This window comes from Rhinolophus hipposideros (genome assembly GCF_964194185.1).
Source record: "Rhinolophus hipposideros genome assembly, chromosome: 5".
Taxonomy (NCBI): Eukaryota; Metazoa; Chordata; class Mammalia; order Chiroptera; family Rhinolophidae; genus Rhinolophus; species Rhinolophus hipposideros.
Window position 1 is genome coordinate 24,022,363 of NC_138051.1, and position 21,936 is coordinate 24,044,298.

The window sequence follows — 21,936 nt, forward strand, 5'->3', positions numbered from 1 at the left end:
CTTCTGCAGTTAGGTTGGTCCATATAACTTCTGGCCAATGGAATAAGGTATTTTTCAGAATCCTCAGCAAGTTTTCTTTCCTCCCTACCCAATGCAGAGTATAAAGTAGAGAACTTTAGGGCGCTAAAAGATGGCAGAGCCACTTCTGTGTCCCTGAATGACTGAACAGAACTAAATGGAACAAAGACTCACTCCCACTTTCTACGTGATATGACATGAATAGTAGTAAATCTTGATAATATTAAGCCACTGAGACTTGGAAAAGACTAAAAGATTATTTATTCATTAATTTATTCCTCAAATATTATGAATAACAAAGAATTATAGTGCACAAAAATAAAATTTTGCACTTCAGAAGAAGGCAAAGGTGGTAATTGTACTGGTTCTAATTATTAGAATAGGAGTAGTTTTTAGAAACTATATGATCTCAAGTATTCTGCAGTTGGTCCCTGTTAAAGTCTTACTTTCCTAATCCTACACTGAATTTGTCATCTTATTATATTAATATTATATTATTATTACTCTTAGTGATAAATGCTTAAAGCATTAGTTACCATTCACTTCTTGCCATACCTTGGATAGAGCTAAGCACTTCACGTGATTTATTTAATTTCAAAGAGACCATATGAATTGTTTTTGGCAATATACTCGTTTTACAGGGGAAACTGATGTCTATAAGAGTTAAGATGATCTCATACCATGTTTCCCCGAAGATAAGACCTAGCCGGACAATCAGCTCTAATGTGTCTTTTGGAGCAAAAATTAATATAAGACCCGGTCTTATTTTACTATAATATTAAGACCCAATATAATATCATATCATATCATACCATATAATACCGGGTCTTATATTAATTTTTGCTCCAAACGACGCATTAAAGTTGATTGTCCGGCTAGGTCTTATTTTCGGGGAAACACGGTAGTAAGTGGTGAATCCAGAACTTAAGAAGTCTTGTTTGAGCAATGGTAATTTAACTAATTTCCTACCCACAAACAGAAACATACAGGTGTATGTTCATTTCGTAGATCACAGAAAAGGCTGACAGGAAGGGTTTACCTTTGCAAATACCGGGCATGCCAAAAATATGTATACCAGTGGGTACTTCGGTCAGCGTTGCTCAAGCAGTAGTTCGCTGTAACCAGAAGTGTCTGGACACTTTGAGCACCTCTTGTAATTGCAGAAGTTAAACGTGACTTATATTCATATTTTGTTATTGGTATATATTGAGTTACAATTTTAATACAGTTTTACTTTCTTAAATGTGTATACATTTTCTTGACACCCTCTGTATATTATAATCCTTGATCTGCCTCTCATAGTGGAAAGCTTACACCCTTATTTTATCAACATGCCAAAAATTGATCCGTCTATCAAAAGTAGATGCACAGTCATCACTAACCTTTTGCCCCAGAAATCAAATTAATTCCTTATAATGAATAATTTAAATGAAAAAACTTCACTTTAGGCCTGCGATATAATATTTACTCAACTAAAGGTAACTACCGTTGTAGACAATATATTTGATATTCATACTAGATAAATATATATTCTAGAAGCAGAGATATTAGGTCGGTGCAAAAGTAATTGCGGTTTGTGCAATTATTTTCAACCCTTTAAACTGCAATTACTTTTGCACCAACCCAATATTTTGGAAGCCCAATAATAATCTAAATATCGCTTGAAGCACATGGATTCAAAATGAAGAAACTTTCATAGATAGAATGCTTAATAGCATCAGGTTGAAATAGCCTGACGTTCATTCACAGTAGGAATGGCCTTGTCACTGGGATAAAGTCCACGCCCTCATCTCTGAGCCATTTGGATAGGCTATGCAGTACTTTTCACTTTCCTTTATCTGCTCTCAGGGCTGAAATTCTTTCTGTGGTTATGTCAATACCTTCAACCCTGCTACATAGGAATTTATCTGTTCTTTTAATATAACTTTGCACATTCTTGTGCCAAACTTATCTGTGTCGATCATAAAGTTTAACAATCAAAAGGCAAGTTCATCTTACATCCTTTATTTCAAATTTCTTGCCAACACTTCTCATTATAACCTATAGAAACAAACCAAAAACAATGACAAAAATGGAAAAAAAATAATTCTAGAATAAGATAATGCTTACTGAAAATCCTGGATATTGCTGAGAAATGAGTGAGGTAAATAATAAGAGCTGTCCTCTTTTTTTTTCACTTGGGCTAGAAGCAGTGTATGGACAAGATTCAGTGAATCATCTTAATACACATCTTGATTGTTAGGGTAAAGCTCACCAAACTCCTCCTACAAGAGGCACCATCTTTCTCTTTATAATGGTACTGAATCCCATACTCAGCTAGAACTGTTGCTCTGGAAGGAGGTGTGGCTCAGAATAAATCAAAGCTGACATACAATGTCAGGGAAAGATGGTGCTATGTCGGTTGCACCCCATCAATGAAAAAAACTAAGCTTGTTCAAGCTTTATGCTGCCATAGCACCATGCGCTTCAATAGCAAAGTGTAATGCTGCAGTCCTAGTGTTCCTTTTTCCAACTAGGCAAAAGCCAAGAGGAACATTTTCCCACAAACAAGTGTGTGGGAGATAGTAAATGCAATAATAAGGCTAATTAACCCATCAGGGTGCCTCAAGACTGGAATAATTCAGTCAGACAGAAACAAACGATTTTTATTCCTTTATTATTATTTCTTCTTTATCTGTGGAGCCAGAGGGTGGGAAGAGGACCAAGAATTCAGACATGGGAAAGATGAATGAACTTAGGAACCTATGTAGTACAGTTTGCAGGATACTGTAGAGAAAAATATCCCCTCTCCCCCAAAAAACAATGCTGAAGCAACTTTCTCTGGAGACATATCATTCATACTTAGGGAGTTCCCAGACACCTTTCTGCCTGGATCCAGCTACTTTTCATTGAGTTGGAGAACATATATTTGGAAACCTCTGACTGTTAACAGCACACCGATGAACAGTTATCCTTTGGTGCGTGGTGGACCATCATGCCATCAACCTTCATTGTACTGACCAATGAGAAACCTCTGAAAATAATGTGAAAAGGACAAGAAAATAGATGATCAGTACAGAAAAGGCAAAACATCTTAGTAACAGAGAAAGAAAGATAAAAATTAAGTTATAAAAACAAAAAACAGTTTTAAACTTTATTGATGTATTTGTAATATTTTAAATTGTTGCAGTGTTATTGTATGTGGTTAAGCTTACCAAATTTTATTTTTATTAGTAGAAGTAATTTAATTGATAATAAAATGATGGCAATTTCATTATCTATGGTGTAGAAATTTGGTAAGATCTAAATACTCGAGCTGTTTCAGTAAAGCAAAAAAGAACACATGTGAAAACTTGTGTATAACTGAGGACATGCAAAGTCATTCTCCCCAAAAATGAGTAAAGAAAGAGAATTTAAAAGAAAAAATGCCAAGAGAGTTATTTTTGAAAAAAAAAAATTGTTGCAGATCCTAAAACCCTAATTAACTTATTCTATTCAATTCTTAGCAACAGTAAAAGACAGGATATAGAACACCAGATTCACCAACCATCACGTGGTTTCACTTGATTCCACTTAATAACAGTGTCCTATAGTCAACAACAAGCTGAACCATATTAATGGAGAGAAATCAGAAGAAACATAAAATTCTAAAAGAAAATATTCCAAAGAAAAAAACTAAAGAAATATCTAATAAAACCCCTGAAATGAGATAATTACTCTCTGGCAGAACTAACGAATGGGGGGAAAATCAAAGTTGAATGAAAGCTTTATTACATTTTCACTACTACTGAAGAATAGCTTGAGGTATTTTGTCCAAAAGCGATTTTTTTGACAATTATTTTTTGGTTTGTGGGATTTTTTCCCCCAAATATTAAAGCTTAATAATATGTGCATAACAGAAAAATAATGAGCTATTAAACTTTACCTAAGACTCTTAAAGATTACTTTCAAGAAAGAATCTCATACTCAATTATAATGTTAGAGGAAACTTCCATTTTTCAGAATAACAAGTTAGTCCTATGCAGTTATATTCTGGGAGGCAGGATTTGACTTTCAAGTTCTAAAAAGTCATTATCATAAGGCTCTGCTTTAGTCGTGTAACTACAAGTTGAATCTGGGTTTCCCTTTCTAAAAATGGGAAATCAAAAGGAATAAAGTACTAAGCATATTTATAATCTTTAAACTTATGGGAAACATGGTGCCTATCATTCATTATTGAGTGGGGCATTCGGTTTGTCTTGTCTACAACAATTAAATGGGGTAATAAACAAAGAGGAAGGCACATTCAACCACATGCATTTTTCAATCAGAAAAAGAAAATGCTCAGATCCTGTGAGTTACCTGTCCTGTTTCATAGGTAGCACCTGTATTGCGACCACACATCTGTAGAAGTACAGTATCAGCCAACTGTTAATCAAGGATCACTTCCCTTCAAAGTGACTGATGATCCACCGTTAAAACAGCTTATAAAAATAACTTCTGCACGGAAAAGGTGCTTCAGGGTTTCCAGACACATCACACCATTCCTGCTAGCTTAATACAAGTTTGAAAGTTGATTTCTCATTAATATTTAAAGAAGAAATGGCTTCAGAACAAATTTTAAATGATCCATTACATTTTAGAAATAAAATGTTATTGGCATTATTTTCATCTCAATTACAAGGAATAATAATGTCCAAGATTGGCTTTTAAAACTGTTAATGAGCCCTGGCAATGTGAAAAAGATATGGATTAGGTAGATGTAATGAGATATTATTAAAGGGTGCAAGCACTGAAGGGTGTTGGAGAAATTCTTTTCAGAAAGAGTATAATTAGTGTCTGATAAAAGTACTTAGTAGATAAGATTTTTGAAGAAGAAAGGTTAAGATAAACACATACTTTATGACAAACCTGCTTAATTTTTCCCCTTTGGTTCTCTTACATACTCAATATTATGTTAAAGTTTCATACATAAATAATGTTTGTCAAATACTTGATGCAATTCTACCAGACAATTAGAGTGGTTTAATTGCCAGGCACAGAGAGCAGAAAATGTGTTGAAACATCTTATTCCATTTTCAGTGTACATTTCTTTGTTGATTTATGTAATGTAGCTAATAATATGCAACGTACCCTAGTTTTAAACAAACAAATGAACTTCTAAAAAGCAAGCTTCCCATAAGTTGCTAAGCAACTCCAAAGGCACATTTTATTAATTGAATAAATAACGTTTAGATGACAAATCCTTAAGGAAGATTTCTTTTCTAACTCCATTTTATGAAAAGTAGAAAATCCAAGCAGGTATCCTTCTGCTTTACCTGTTTCTAAGGCCTCCTGGCTAGGAAAAGACACTGCCATTTTCAATAGCTACATTTGACTCACTAAACAAATTAAAACATTTCTTCAACTGAAACTGTTACTATAATAGAAGTTAGGTTCTGGGACTCATTTGTGTAGCTCTCCAGAGTTAGAACTCATGCTTCATTCCCGTAACTGAAGGTTTCTCAACCTGGGTATTACTGATATTTTGGACCTGAAAATTCCTTGGTGTGAGGGATTCTCCTGTACATTGTAAGATGTTTAGCAATATCTAGCCCTGGCCTCTAATGACTAGATGCCAGGAGGGGCTCCATAGTTGTTAACAGCTAAGAATATCTCCAGACATTGCCAAACGTGCCCCTTGTGGGGGAAGGGGTGTTCAAAATCACACCCGGTTCAGAACTACTGTAATTGAATAATGAGTAAATATGAATGATGGATAAATGACTAACTTCAAGTCACCATCAGTCACCTAATATTCCCTAGCACCACCAGCAATGAAAAACAAAGGGGTAGTACTGATTGCAGTGGCACTGTGGCTCTTGTCCTATCCAAGGCTCATCACTAACTTTATCATTTCAATGTAATTTCCATTATATAAAAATTGGAGAGAATTCAGGCATACAATTCTGAAATCTATGTAACTTTACTAACAATTGTCAACCAATAAACTTTTTAAAAAATTGGGGAGAAAGGTCCTAATGATGGCTCAGTCTATAGCTACTCTGTAATAATATCCTATTCTAGAACTGTACCCAAATCTTTTCTCTTACTCTTTCTTCCTCAGTTTTCATTACACTCAGTGGCTGGATAGAATTATTTTAAATATAAATCTCAATTTTAATCATGCCATCCTCTGCTCATAGGGCATCGGTCTCTATCACATCTAGCAAATACACACTCTTCTGGTCTTTAAAGTTTCCTACAAATTACCAGCAAATTCCACCTCATCAAACATCTGTCTCATTCTCCATGAATGCTACCGTTACCCAGCCCCAACACAGCTTCCATATTCCAGTCTTCTTATGTGACACATAAAGGACAAATTCATTTCCACCATGCAAGTTTTCCTAATTAATCCTTTAGTTCTTAGCTGTATCATATTTCTGTTAAAAGAATGACATGACTGCCAATTAATCTGAGGCAATTATTTACTGAATGTTTGCAATATGCCAGACACTGAGTATTCCTTAGTAGCTGTTTCCATCAATTCACATTTATATTACTTATGCACAACTAGATTGTAAGTTCCCAGAGGACAAGAATGAATCTTATTTGTATCCCTCTGCTCTTCTTAATAATGATGCTAATAAATACACTTTAAATTTGATTAGCAATTATAACTTTCAAATTACTTTCATGGTTGTTACCTTATTGCTTATATATTTTCACTGTTTTACAGTCAATGAACGTGGAACATTAATGCTCTAGGGAGTAGTCTACAGGTTACACAAGTAATGCTCTGTAGAATATGCATTTACTATATGTTGACTGACTGAATCCAGTCTCACCAATTCACAATGATAAAATTTCTCTCCTGGTTCCAAAAAGTTCTTAACGGCATTTAAAAACAAATGTTATTGTAAAGAATAAGAACAGCTGAATGATACAGAAGACACAACATAGACGTGAATTACGGTTGGCAAGGGTTAAACTATAATGTAGCTTGAAAGCAAAAGAGAAATCTCTTAGTTTTTGCCTCAAATTGGCTACAAGAGATTAACTTCATAAGGTCTTGACCTCTTAGCACAGAAAGTAAAACTTTGAAAACAAAGCAAAATGGAAAAGCCACACAAGAGCTAATAAACCCCCAAATTCTAAAAATCACAGCACTTTACCCCATATATAAGTTCAAGAAAACATTTTCAACAACTCGAAGAGATTTCCTCCCAGTTTTTGAGTGTCCCTAAAAAACATCAAAATACTTATAAAAATCATGTATTAACCTTTCAACTGACTTCAACCAAAAGCCAGAAGTCAGAGGTCAGCCCATTTCTAAGGATACCCACTAACCCTAAGCACCACGGCCCCTAAGAAGTAACATCATGTATTCAGTACTTCTTTCAACATTTATTGCATGCCTACTAAGTGCAGGTACTGGCTTAGCCCTAGGAGTTAAAAAGGCCTACATCTCAGTTGTTCGTGTGAATTTAGGCAGAGAATTAAGAAAGGGCAGGTGACCTGAAAAGACCCCCCCCCAAAAAAAAAAAGACATCTTCAATGCACCTTAACTCTCAACCTCTGGCCCCCCTCCTCTCCACCACTCCAGGTTAGGGGGTGGCCCTAACCTTACCCTGCCAAGTTTGATGAAGTGAAGAAATCAGAGGAAATTCCACATAAAATGGAGGGAACTGGTAAAGGTCCCATCAGCCACCTGAAAGATGCACAAAATAGTTCTCAACCATCTCTTTCAGCCACGTGAGTGGGCGGAAGCGCAGGCGCCCACGAGGCGGAAGTGCGAGGGGTAGGGCAGGGTCGGGGCCCCCCAGGGACCGGAAGTGCGGGACCTGGAGCGCGCGGGACGAGCAGCCCTCGGCAGGGCTTCGCTGCCGAGCAGAGGCCGTACGAGGCCTTTCGGGGGGTTTTGGGGGACCACGAGGCCCTGTCATATCACAGCAGGCTTTCGGCAAAATAGGGATTTGTGAGCTTTTCCGAAGAGGTTCCTAAAGGTGGCGCGGTAAGCTTGACGTGAGTTCTTCAGGGAAAGGTCTGGGCTCCTCACCCCGCGTTTTCCTAGGCGATTCTGCGCTCCCCACGCGGCGCGGGGCGCGGATCCGACACGTAGCCGGCGTGCGTGCCCGACGTGCGTGCCCGACGTGTGCGAGCGGCGCCGTCTTCCTCACGGGGGAGACTGAAGTGCGAAGCGGGACGCCGCCGGCGGCCAGGGCGTTAGACGGCGGGCGCTCGGGCGCCGGGCTGCGAGGAGGGCACGGAAAGTGGATCTGCGCGAGGAGCTCGTGGAGGGGTCGGGGCTTTGTTCTCGCCGCCCACCTTCCGCGAAGCCCGGCCGGGCTCCGGGTGGTGAACCGGGCAGAGCTCGGGCTCCAGCCTCTGCGGAAGGCGGCGCTTTGTGAGCCTCCGAGGGCACGGGGGTGGGGGGTGGGGTGGGGGGTGGGGTGGGGGGGGCGGGGACGTCACCGGGCTCTTCTGTTATTAAATAGCTAAGAACCAGGTTGCCCCCGGGATTTTTATCCAGGGTATATACACGAAGGTGGAAACCCGGAGTTTGGTTCAGTTTGTCCCCCCCCCCCCCCGCCCCCGCCCCCACCCCCGAATCAACTCTGAAGCTCTGAGCCTGGCGTGCACACGCGGGAGCCTTGGGAGAAGGAGCGCCTCTCTTTTCCTCTCTCTCCCTTTCTCCCTCCCTCTCCCCATGGATAGAGTCGCCCCCACCCGCACCTTCATCCCACTCACTTCATTGGACCATTTCAGGAGTCCCTTCCTTACACATTCAGCAAAACGCGAAACGCCCGCCCGTAGCGCTCCACTTGACTCGCTCTCAGCATCAGGCAACCAACTTACAGCCGACCAGGAGAGCTAGAGACTTCCTTGCTGGCCTTCATTTACATGCACCAGCCCTGTTTGTTCCCAAGGATGTAGAGGGGAAGTGGTTGGACCCGGCGCTAAAGGTCAATAGATCTTCACAGCATGCTTATAAGATCCCTTTTAAGCGTTCCTCAACCTGATGGTCACTGGGAATTAGGTTGTGAGAGGAAATAGCGTTCAAACGTATGACACCTCACTCTCTACTCTCTTTGAATGTCCAAATATGGAATGGAAACGCTTAGGTTAATTTCCAGAGGATCCTTAACTCCCCCTTCCCTGCACTGTTTGCCCCCTGCCATCCTGGGCGTGGGGAGAAACCCTGAGGATGGGGATCAGTGGCCTCAGAACTGAGCACCCTAACAACTTCTGATTATAGAGAGGAGGAGGAAGTATGGAGAAAAGAAATGGAAAGAGGAAAAAAAAAAACATTTGTGTTCATTTACACATTTCCTGTGCAGAACAAAAAAGTCCCACCATCAGCAAAAGAAGTCTCTTCCTCCAAAATAGCAGCCAAAGAGGGAAAATTAGAATATGCATAAATTCCTTCATTTTCTTTCGCAGAGAACACGATTTCCGGCAGATTTGTATTTAAACTGCTCGATTAATCACAATCTCTAAACAGCATTTTACTTAGCATCTTCCTAAAACTCACCTAAGGAGTATTGCTCTCCTCCCACTATTCTGTTTTGAAGCCTCCCTCTTCCCTATTCTCCAACTACGAATGAGAATTTCTTTGATAAGAGTGTATTTTTCCTGTTCATTGTTTTCTTTTCAATACTAGACTGATGCGTTGGACTATAATACAAGCTGGCTGCTGTCTGTGAAGCCATAACTGCAAGTGAGAGCCTAGTGGAAAGGATACGTTTTTGAAATGTGTTGTTAAAAGAACAAACATGATAGGACCAGTAGGCTTTTGCAGTTCCTCTCATGGCATGGAATCCTTTCCAATTCTACACAAACCATATCCTTTCACCATCAGCAATAGATGGGATGCTTGGACATGTCCACCCTCCAAATCATCCTCCTTCCCATTTTTAAGAAGCATGATAGACAATTACACGACCCTATTCAAAGGAGTATTATTCTTCATAAATATTCGGAGTTCCAGTCCATTAAATCCCCCCACAGCCCATCTCTAAAATATTTGCTTTGCCACTTATGCAACAGATCTGTCTGTATCTGCCTTGAAAAAATCTTTGTTGGAAATGTTATTGAGCATCGCTTGAAGCCATTCCCTTTCTGAAATAGCATTGCTTGACTTGGGCTTACCTCTCCTGTCTTTGAAACTGTATATATTTCTTTTATTTAATAGTAGGTTGTTAATGTTTAAAAAATGAAATTACATCTTGGTTTACTGAAAATGTAAGATAGATCTTAATTCCACTCACCCCTAAATTCCTTACTCTTTTTGCACACCCTAAGATAGAAAGAAATCTATATGTGCTTCATAATAAAAATCTAAACAAAATGTAATGGTTCTGGCTTTCTTTCAGTGTTTACAGATCACAAATAAACCCCAATTATTGGTGGTTAAAAAGTCAGAAATGCTAATATTTGTTTAGTTCTTAGTTTCTATAAAATAAACATACATATTTGAACTATGCAGCATAGTATATATGATACATATGTATAAGCATTTAAATATCTGGTTTATGTTGGCTAAAGGTTTTTTAAGATATTGCAATATAGAAGCCTATTAATTTTGTTAAATGCATGCATAAATTGAATGCACGTGAATTCTGCATAATTTTTACTACTTTGTGAAATAACTTATTGTTTCTTTACTTTCTATCAAATATTCCCACTACAAAAGTATTGAAACTTTTTTTTTTTTTTTTTTTTTTAGTTAGGCATGTCTCCAATGACTCAGAGGTTCTCAGTCATATACAATTAAAACCAAAGGATTTGAAAATAAATTCTTAACAGGCATATTTAGGGGGCTGTATATAACAGGATTCAGGGGCACTTTTACTGGCATTGTTGACTTTTTAAAATTATCTTATTGAAACAAATTATAGTTTTCTCTTAACCAGAGGAACAATTCAAACACATAAAAAAAACCCACAATAACTGAGAATATTGTCCTTAAAGTATTATTTAATTAGAATTGGATTTTATATGTCAAACTGCAGTTTGAGTTCAAGTTGCAGAGCTATACTTCTGGAAGAGTTGAAATGAACTTAGTTATTAATTATTATTAGTGCAGGGGAAAAGCCTGGGCTACCATTGAAGAGCAGAACAATATACAGTTGCAGCCAAAGCCGCCTTTCTCCCGTTGCAGACTAAGCATCTCCTCAGTGAATTTATCCCTAGAAATGAAAGCTCCTTGTTCTTTGCTAATCTTTAGTGAAATCATATTCTCATAAACTGGAATATTTTCATACTTTTTTAAGTGAACAGAATAGACGGAAATGAAAAAGAATTGTTCAGCCTCCCTGGTGTGAAAGGTGAAGAGGTGGATGCATGTACAATCAGCAGGGATGTTGTGTCCTTTTTCCCCCCTCCCTTTCATCCTTTAACTCCTGTTTGGTTTTGGTTATGGATTATGTGTGTGTGTGTGAGAGAGAGAGAGAGAGAGAGAGAGAGAGAGAGAGAGAGAGAGAGAGAGAGAGAGAGAGAGAGTTTGAAGACTAAAGGAAAAAAGTTTTCTACAGAACAAAACTGGGCATTGGTATAGTTATGCCTTTCTTTTTGTCATTTGTTTCTTAACAAGCACGCAGATCTTGTTTTCTCATAAATTTTCAGGGCTACATTAATGTACAGGAAAACAGAGCAAAGCAAAAATATTTAAGTTACCCTTCCTTGCTCCCAAACTGCCCTTCTATACAGCTAATGTCCTTTTCCATTTGGCCCTAGCCGCTGGGCTGCCAGGGAATTTCTATCTCAGTCTTCACTCTCTTCTATAACCGCCCTTCCTCTCTCCTAACCAGCTTTCTTTTCCCTCTACAAATGAAGGCAGTTATCAAACGACCTGCTTTAACCCCAGCATCTTCCTGACAAACATTGAGTCTAATTCCCTCCCCATCCACTTTTTATTTTCTTTCGTTTCTTTTTTTCTTTGGTGGGGATACAAGGGGCTCAAGAGATGGGGAAAACATTGGACTGAGAGGAGAGTTAGATTTCTGCAGATACATACTCACTGGCAGATTCTTTCCAGCCTAGCCTCAGAAACTGATGGCTGTTCTCGCACCTAGAACAATAAACCTTGGCAGGTTTACAATTGACAAAAGCACCTCTCTCTCCTCGTAAGGAGATGAGCTTAGCTTTTCTAGCTACATCACCACCAGTTAAATCTTAAACCTCGTCTCCTCTCTCCACTTCTACTCCCTTCACTTTATTGTCCCCTTTCTGTCCCTCCACCCCTAAATTAATCAAAAGAACTCATCCAAGGGGACCTAATTGCTAATTTTTATGTCGTGCACCATGGTCTGATTTTCTCAAGGCCACTGTTCTCTTTGGACTCACAGGAACCTCATAACTGAGGAACTTTGCTCATCTTAAACTCTTCAGTTCGGAGAACATGATTACCACATATGACAAGTTACCCATTCACCAGCAGAGCTCCAGCCAGAGCCACCAGGTCCTTCTACTCAAGAATCCCTTCACATTTATACCTCTGCTCCAGTCTCCTTCCCAGGTTGATTTACTTCTGAATGGTGTCCAAGGCGGACATGCCCATAGCAGTGAAGAAGAGTGGCTACAAAAGTACTCAGTGCCATTAAAATGACCTACCATATTAAACCAAGGAAGTCTACTAGACTTCCTTGAGTTGGGCTGGAAAGATCAGCCATCTAACCAGCGAAACAAGAAATCAGAGAAACGCCCCACTACAGTTATGAAACACAAATTTCATCTTCATCCTGTCAGCCAGAGAAATTATTTTAAAATTGTTTCCACTATTATTGTTTGCATTATTATTAACATTTTATTTTTGTCATTATTGCTGCAGATTTTATTTTATTTGTGTTGTTGCATCTATTACACTATTCAACAGAAGTTTAGGAACATTAGTCAGATTAATTAGTTTATCAGTAATTTAATGCTGAAAACTACTAATTAAGCCAAAAACTAAAAAACGATCAGGGATGATTCATACCAATGTAGGATTTGGGAAGAAGGGAATCTAAATTTTGGATATAAAATTTGGCAGCTGTGAAAAAAATAGGACTTGGGGATCATAAATATGATAATTGAAATATTCTTAGTCTCTCAACCTCTCCCCCTCCTCCAAATTCAGCCAAGATCATTCTGTGATTTGCTTGGTAGAGGAAAAAATATATATTTGTTTTTGTTGACAGAGAACAAAGACCCCATGCGTGTTCTCCATGTGATTTGCATCTGCACGTGGATTCACTCTGCTCAGGATCACTCAGATAGCTAAGATCACTCCCCTCCAAGTTTGCCTCCTTCATCTCTTTGCTCTTGTTAGGCACCTCACTGAAGAGGTGCATCATGTAAGACAGATACAGACTTTCAGCCCTCTCCACAGACGGGTTCCATGGAATATAACTTCAGTAATGCAGTTGTCTCCACAACAAGCTCTCTGCTCTCTTTCAAACATAATTAATATTTTCATAGTATAGTTCATATATATGTATATGTGTATATATATGTGTGTATATATATATACATATATATATGTCGTAAACACACACAGACTCATGCTCTAGCTTCGCTGTTTGTGCATCTAAAACAGAAATGGATGTGGCTCTTTCACTGATTCTTAATTCAGCCCACAGGTAAGAAAACTGGGTAGGGAACAACTTCATAGTCTATTGTGTGCCCCCAAAATATTGAAAACAATGAAAAAAAATGCAAGCCCCTACTTTTTGATAGTCATTTCTGTCAAATTTCCTAGAAAATAAAGGCTATTCTGAATAAAGATATTCTGATACATTCACTAGATAACACTTAAAATCAACAAAATCACTGTCCTAAACTACTGGTTGTCTTTTTCAAGTTTTGATGATGGAAACTGAATTTGAATACTTTCCATTTTAAGTCAGTTTGGGTTAAACTGACACATATATAAAAATTAGCACCCATAATAACAAAACTATGATTTCCATAAGAAATTGCTTATTCTGTCAAATACCTCAGTTTTATGTTTTAGGTGGATTAATTCATTTAGTTGCAACCAGTTGTATATTGACATACATGTGTAAAATAGATGGTCAAAAAGACTGACAGATACATAAATGAGAGTATGGCCAGTAGGAACTGAGGGATCAAATGCTGCTGAGCTTCCATATCCCTAATATTTCATTTGTACAAGCTGATTACAATTACTAGAGGACAGATAACCTTTCAGACTGTTTTCCATCTTTAATAAAGAAGATACATAATCTATAGTACTTAATCTAATGAAAATATAAACCTTATTCTTCCTATTTTGTTTTTGAGTTAAGCTAGTTATTTGGAATACACTGATTTCCAAGCATCTTGGCCATTTTGTTTGTGAATGTATATAAGGTGTTGGCAGGAGAAATATTTTACACATCTCCCCACAAAATTTGTAGAGGAGATACATAAAAGGGGTTTTTAAAAAATCTTTTGAGGTTTTATTTTCTTCACGTGGTTTGTGATGTTTATAACTGTGAAAGATTTTTAAATGAACAAGGAAAGGAGCACATGCAGCTGATTCCAAGTAGATCTTTTAACTGGATGGGAAAGACACAGAACATTTCCCTAGTGTGGTTGTGCAAAAAAAAAAAAAAAAAAAAAAAAAGGGAGGGAGCGGGGAGACTGATTTGTGAAAACTCACTTGTGCTTTTTGTTATTGTTTTAGTTAGTAGCCCATCAGGGTTCCTTTCCCATTACTTTCTTCCGAACTGTCTTCCTTGAAAGCATAAATGTGGGAACTACTTATCCATTCATTTCCTCACAGGTTAACATATAAACAGCAAGTATTTTAGTTAAATTTCCAATAGAAAAAGTCTTTACAAGTTCAGAGGTTGTCTTAGTACAGAACCAAGTTACCATTCCCAGTTGATTAGATACAGTTAGCTTGGTATTTGCCTCTACTGAGCTATATAAAACATATAAAGGTAAGATTTTTTATAGTATTGATGAGAAATGATGTGTAAGCTATCAAAAAGAAATTCTCGGACTTTTTATATTTTTCTTGTTTTACTTTTCTTTCGATTTGTTTTTGAGGCAGTGATACGATTATTTCTCTGGTTCTCAAATGAAGTTTTATTTGGCTCAGGTTAATACTAAAGAAGATCACATATACGGTTGGAAAATATTGTTATTTTTCTTTAATGGGGAAAATTGGACGCCCACGTGTCAGATTTGTGGTTTTCCGAGGGGCAATGGAAATGGTACTGACATCACTTTGCACTTTGACAATCGGATTTGGTCAGGGTACAAGTTGTTTGTTTAACCCGACAGCTCGGTGCACCCCGTCGCACGCTTTGCACACTCATTAAAACGATTATTCACGACCTGTCGAGTGTTTTCGGGTTCATTCATAGGAAAGGCTTGGAGCGAGCAAGAGCAATTCAAGTGAACACTGTCCACTACGGCGATACACGTGAGGAGAGCTGGAGCGTGCGTCAAAAGACAGAGGGGGGTGGGTGAGCACACCCTAGCTCTAAATCCTGTTCATCCGATGCTCAGGAATCTCAATCTCCAAAGAATGCCAAGAGTGCTTGGTCCTAAAGGGCCATGTTCCTGTGTTAGCTTCGAGGGCTTGGCACAGGACAGAAGAATAAAATAAACAAACTCAATGCTCTCCCTCGGCTCCTCCTTTCAACCTTCTGCAAAGCTTGAGGTCCCTGGACTCGCCCACCTTCTGTCTGCAGCCGCCGGACTGCGAGGCTCCACCTCTCACAGCGCAGATGCTGAGGTTAAGTAGTTTCAGGAAACCTCGCCAGGGTGAGGAGATTAATTCCTTTTCCATCTCCCAAGGCCCTTTCGTCCTCAAGAAAGAATTCGGTTAATTTTCCTCCCTATATTCCTCGCAAATACTGGAGGGAGTCGGGGAGCTCAAGAGAGAAAGCATAGGAGTATAAACCGTACTTGGTAGATGTATTCCAAATAATTAGCAAGGAAAGATTTATCCTCCAAACAGCAAGAAAAGTCCTATAAAACGAGGAATAAATAGCCCTCGATAAATTAACGCCACTTTTATTTTTTAATTTCCAAGTCATCTTTCAACATTTTGTAATGACAATAAGAGAAGCACAAACTCGAAAGCATCGTAGTCTCTCACTATAGCCTTGTACGTATAAGATACACCCCGTGGGCTTTCGTTATCTTATTTGTTCCAATGAGCCCTGATGCATAACATCCACTAGTGAGCTATTAGTTAAAGAGAAATGGTGTATCTTTATACGGAATAATGGTACACATACGCTAAATAATACCATAGATGAGTGTATGTATTTGATATGTACTGAAGAACTCTGGAGTATCCTGTTCAGCATAAGTATCCCTGGCATAATTTAGAGTCAATAAATGTTTTAAAACAAGGCCATTTCTATATTCAAATCTTGCTACTCCTTGATTTTTCATCTACAGCATTAGTAAACCCAGCAGCCACCTTATTATCAGGGTAACCTAGTCTTGCCAACAGAAAACAGACAAGCCTTATTTATCAGTTTTATTCTATCATATCTGACACCATAAAATTGTCTGTTTTTCTGTTTTCTTGGAACACATCAATGCAAGAGAATAATGGAAGTTTTCAAATAGCATGAGGTTTTAATCAGAAATAGGTTCCTAATGGCTGAAAAGCAAGTACGAATAATTTTATAAACTCTTTGGGTTGCCATAATTCACTATCAGGTTTACTTAAAATTGATCTGTCAAGTGTGTTTCCTATAAAAGTGCTTTCATTAAAACCAACCTGTGATAATAATCAAGAGGCAGATGCTGAAATATGTAAGTAAATAACCGAAAGTCTCTGCATAAATATACACAAATCAATGCAGTAATAGACAACACTATCGATGTAGGAATGATCGATTTTAGTCTTCCAACCTGCAATCAGAGCTCAAAATGTATAATTAAAAGTATATTTTCCAACTCTGCTAATACTATCTCCACTACCGAAATAAATAAATAAATAAATAAATAAATAAATAAATAAATAAATAAATAAATAAATAATAACAAGCCCTGCTGCCAGTTCTACCTGATTTTACTTCATTTTGTTTGAAGTACTTTGGATAAAGTGGGAGGAGTACTCTACGTTTTCTAAGAAAGCTTTGCCAACTTTAAAACTACATCACTAATTATAAAAATTATAAAAGTATTAAATAATAAAATTATCACCTTATCCTTGTTCTGAATTTTTCAACCTTCATCATAGCCTCTAATTATTCATTCAGCACATTTTAATAGCAAAAACACACAATAGTGCTTATTATTTTTGAAGATTTTTTTCAAATACCTAATACCTTTGGGTTTAAAGATTCTTTGGGCCTTTTGTGAAAACAAATAAGAAAAATGTCATTTCCTTAATATACCCTGGAAGCTCTCATGCCTAAGCCTGCATATGCAAGCAATCTGAAACAAGGGGCGGGAGGAGCATCTGCGCTATTCCAAAATTGTTTCATATAATGATTGCAAAACAAACAAGTGTCTGACTCAAAGAAATAAATATACTTTGGATTTCTAGAAATTCATATCTAAAACAACATTTCAGATTTTGCTTAAAGTTAAATTTCCTTTTTGAGAATATTTATCCCTGGAGGACAGAATTAATTTAGATTAGCAAGCACCGGTATATATGATGAGTCTGAGTATTTAGGTTTTGTAGAGTAATGAAAATATGGTGTTCATATTTTGTTCTTAATCAACAAAGATGTTTATTTACATTCATCCTTGAATTAGTGTGGTCCTTCTGAAACACGGGCCTCTAAAAGAATTTATTTATGAAATTCAGCTTCTTTGAAAGTGATTTCTCTTACATAATATCACCAGCACATAAATATTGATTTTGATTATCTTCACATTTTCATATGATCAAGCATTGTCTTTGACTCCTCTCCTTCTCATCTAGGGAAAAGAATTCAAGGGCAACCAGACCCAACTAGAAAATATCATCAGTTATTATTTAAGGCTAATTTAACAGATAATTTAACTTCAAACAACAATGATCAGGTCACTATTTCAGAGCAGTGAGAAAAATGAAAGAACTGAGAGACAATTCTCCCTAACCCCACTACAGTTTCTAGTCTTCCTGATCAATCAATGGAATCAACAATGCCTGGCCATCCAGACCTGGAGGAAGATGTTTGCATCTTGAATGCATTCTAATCAAAGAATGAAACAACAAGAGGGGAAGAAAGGAGAATGAAATTGAAGACGACGACACCAATTCAGGGAGTGCTATCTGGGTAGGAAAATTAAACCTAAGGCAAAAATGAATATCCAAACATGTCTGGCAACTCAACACTTTTCATTCGGACATGAATCTCCAAATCTCCTAATGCACAATGTGCTTTCCTCCAGTGCAGCTCTTTCGAAAGGCCTAAAACCAGGGGAGAGGATTATACCATAGGCAACAGACCCTGAAAAGGAATTGGGACATTTTATCTCCCCTCCCACCCCCACAAACATGATCTTGAGAGTTATTTGTTACTATTTTAAAGGTATTTTAAATGCCTTTCCTGATTACAACAATTTCAGAATTCCTGCCTACCTCAAGTTTTGATAGAGGGCCACGTGAGGATGATTGAAGCATCGAAATTGGGTCTTATCTGGGGTGGGGGAACAGTCCGAAGTGGATGAGCTCTATTCTGCAACGTCCTTTCCTTCCCGTTGTCTGTCCAAGGCTGAAGACCACTGCTTGAGAAACTCCCACACACGCCGCGGGATGCTGTGTCCACCAAACCCCTGCCTCCCTCTCGGCAACCTAGGGCCACCCTTCGAGTTAAGGGAGTTCCTATCCCAAGGCTACCTATTTTCCTGTAAGAACCCTTCGCCTTGGACCACAGGGTTGGGCAGAAAAGGAAAATAGGGTAGAAAGCGAAATGGAAGAGGAGTCGGCAGTGGAAAGAAGAAAAGATGTCCATTACAGAGAAAACAGTTTTATCAGCTAGCAGCTAAGTGCTGAGATCTGAAACTGTACCAAGTAAACAAAAGAAACAACTTTTATGGGGGAAAGGGTAGAGGAGAGAACGCAGATGAACAAGGAGAAAGGAAAACGGTGGGGAAGCGCGCCAGCCAAGGTTCTGGAGTCAATTTTCCTGGCATCAGCCAGTGCGAGCTACCGACTCAAAGCTCGGCTTGTCCTGGGCAAGAGCGCCCTCACGTTGCTGCTCCCTGTGCAGCGCCGGCTTCCCCTCGGCCGGACTGTCGGCAGCCAAGTCCGACAGCATTTCTCCCCGGCTGCGGCGCCGCCAACGCCGCAGGGACTCTGCAGCCGAAGTCACTTTTCTACATGATTCCACACCCCCCCCCAAAAAAAAAACAAAAAACAAAAAAACATCACGCTGCCGGGTCCCTGCCCCAACGATTTCAAGTCCCGCTGCCGTGCGTCTCACCCAGGAGCCCCCGATGCGCCGGGAAGGCTAATAGGAAACCGCGGCGAGAGCCCCAAATTCGCTTTGGGCCGAGCCAGCCCGTGTCTCGCGTGTTCGCAGACACTCTCGGGACAGCCAGGCTCTCGAGCTTACACCGACGTCCCCTAAGTGTGCATTAAGAATCAATTATTTGCATGAGATTCCCAAAGCCGGGAACTGGGATATTCCCAGCAGGGACGAAGTCAAGCCCCGAACAGTGCTCATTTTCCCAGTCCTGCGAACAAGCAGAAGAGAAGCCTTCCAGCCCCGTCCCGCGCCGCACTACCTGGAGCAGTTCCGCTAAATCCTTCGGGGGCCCCTCTTCCTGACCCCGGCCACCGAGCTTCAGGCGGAGGGCCAGCTCTGGGGGCGGTTGGCACTGTTAGTGTGAAACTGGGGAGGAGGGGCATTCTACCGACCCCCAATAAAAAAAAAGATAGAAAAGAAAAAAGAACATTAGAATGAGGCAAGTCGTTGGCTCGGGAGCAAAGAGCTTTTGCCCAAATAGGAAGAGCAAATAAATACCTATGGGTTTGAACGTTAAGAAAGCCCACTTCGGATATTCTCACAGCTGCAGTAAGACGCAGAAACCATATTTCCACGAAATAGATTACTTTGCACTTTGGGACCTACTTCAGTCTCCTACTACCCCTTCTCCATATAAATTCGTCTGGTTTCCCTTCATCAATCTTTCCAGGTCCCTCTTTGTCCTGCCTACATCCTCTTTTTTTAGGGATCCACTGTGCCTTTCTGCCGACGTGGGAAAAGCATGCACTCGTTCAGCTACTGCGGCTGATAGGACGCCCAGCTAAGGAAATTTTTCAAAAATAAAAAATGAAAACTGGGGAGCACTTTAGCCCTGGACCTCTAAGTCTCGGTTTAAGCCTCAATCAAAAGCAGTCAGGAGTAGCCCTCCTCCCCTCCGAAAACCACTTTCACTTACCGATCTTGGGGTAAGAGCGCTCCCAGTTCTTAAGTCTTTTTCCTCCGCATCTTTCGGACAACCTCGCGCAGAGTCTCGGGTGGAGGGAAAAAACAGAAATCGGAAGGGAGAAAACAGACTCAGAACATAACAGTACATCACACATTCCCCAGAGTCACCTTGGCCTACATCCTCAGGACAAGGTCCCGGTAAACTCACCGCTACAGTGGGGAAAAGGTTGGTTTGGGGGCCGAAAACCAAGAGGTGGATTATTTTAACTGCTGGTGGTTGGTGGGGGGGGGAGGGGAGGGAGGCCCTGGAGAGGGAGTAGGGAAGGGGGAATGATTGGGATGAGAAAAGAAAGACTTAAAAAAAATGCAAAAGAAAATCGAGAATGAAGTACTGTGAAAGATAGCGCCTTTGAACTCTTACAGGTAGGTAGCTCTAAGAACGCAGAGACGTGTGTATGCGCGAAAGAAGGATCTAGATGACCCCTATTCTTTCCCTATCTCCAGGATCAGGCTTCAAGAAGGAAAAAAAAACGGCGGGGGCGGGGGGGAGAATTTTAATTCAAGTTTCACCTACCCTGCTTGTTGGAATGGTTGCGCAGATTTTCATATTGGAGAGTTCCATCTGTCTGGCAGAAGCTGGAGTGGTGTTGGGGGCAGGTTATCTGGTGAAGTAGGAATGTACAGGAACCCCGCCCTCTAGGCACAGTTACACAACCCCAGCAGCCCGTCTCAGCCAGCTCTAAAACCTCTAATGATCTTCACCTTCACCCTTTGTTAGCCTATTTCTCCAACAGGCATTTAGTCCCAAACACAACCAGCCACTTTATCTATTCATAAAATTAATTTCTCAAAAGCAAAATTACTTCAATGCATTCGAATTCTTCAACAATGTTGTAGATAACACTTAAAAACACATTTACATTAGTTCTAAATATATTCAATTTATCCACCTATTTGTGATCACTTTCACCTATTTGAGTGAAATGTCCACCAATTTAAATATATATATAATCAATCAATACACTACAAGACTCATTCTTTTGACCCTCTACCTTTAATTTTATGCAAGTCATAGAAACCACATGAAATCTTAAATGATCATAAAGATATTTGTATTAAATCTTGTTATTTCCGGACTTTTATGTTCACTTGATTCCCAATTTTGTAACAAGTTGAAGAAACATATTTGAAGAATCCGTTCACTGTTCTAGTTTAACTGAATCATTTTCTCAAGTTTTATTTATAATTTGTATTAACTTTATACCAGACAAATTCAAGTAACATACTTTAAACCTGGAAATAAGCCGTAATTTGGGGTTTCAAATTTTAAGTTGTGATCACTTTCAGTTCAAAACTTTCAAAAAGAGCAAACTTAAGCTCATTAAAAACAGTTATAAGTATGAAAGAAAAAAGCTTCAAAGTTTTGAAGTGTTTTTCTGGCATGAGCTAACTTTAACTGGCAAAGGTTGATGACAACAAATATCAACACAACATTACAACCAATTTGTTGCAAAAAAAATCTTATTAAATGCCATGCTAGACTGTTGTGTGTTTTTGAAGAAGATAATTTAAGGGATGGTAGGACAGATTGAGATAAATGAAATATTCATATTGGGCTGCTGGAGGCCCTCACAAAGTTCTCTCTCTT

General features: G+C 39.2%; 1 protein-coding gene across 5 annotated transcripts; it reads right to left on the reverse strand.

The window, feature by feature from the left end:
* Window positions 1-895: 895 nt before the first annotated feature.
* Window positions 896-20,846, reverse strand: LOC308497333 (uncharacterized protein). Of its 5 annotated transcripts, none has more exons than XR_013993309.1 (3): window positions 8,710-19,631; window positions 7,134-8,346; window positions 896-4,530 (listed from the first exon to the last, which is right to left on the reverse strand). XR_013993309.1 is itself a non-coding variant. In XM_081047971.1 (3 exons), exons 1-3 carry the CDS (start codon window positions 8,712-8,714, stop codon window positions 7,662-7,664), a joined length of 342 nt encoding a protein of 113 aa, XP_080904097.1. In that variant the 5' UTR covers window positions 8,715-19,631; the 3' UTR covers window positions 896-7,661. The 5 variants fall into 5 exon arrangements, 2 of the variants coding, with proteins under 2 accessions (XP_080904097.1, XP_080904096.1); XR_013993310.1 differs by having other exon boundaries at window positions 896-3,031; window positions 4,339-8,346; XM_081047971.1 differs by having other exon boundaries at window positions 896-7,669; window positions 8,018-8,346.
* Window positions 20,847-21,936: the final 1,090 nt, after the last annotated feature.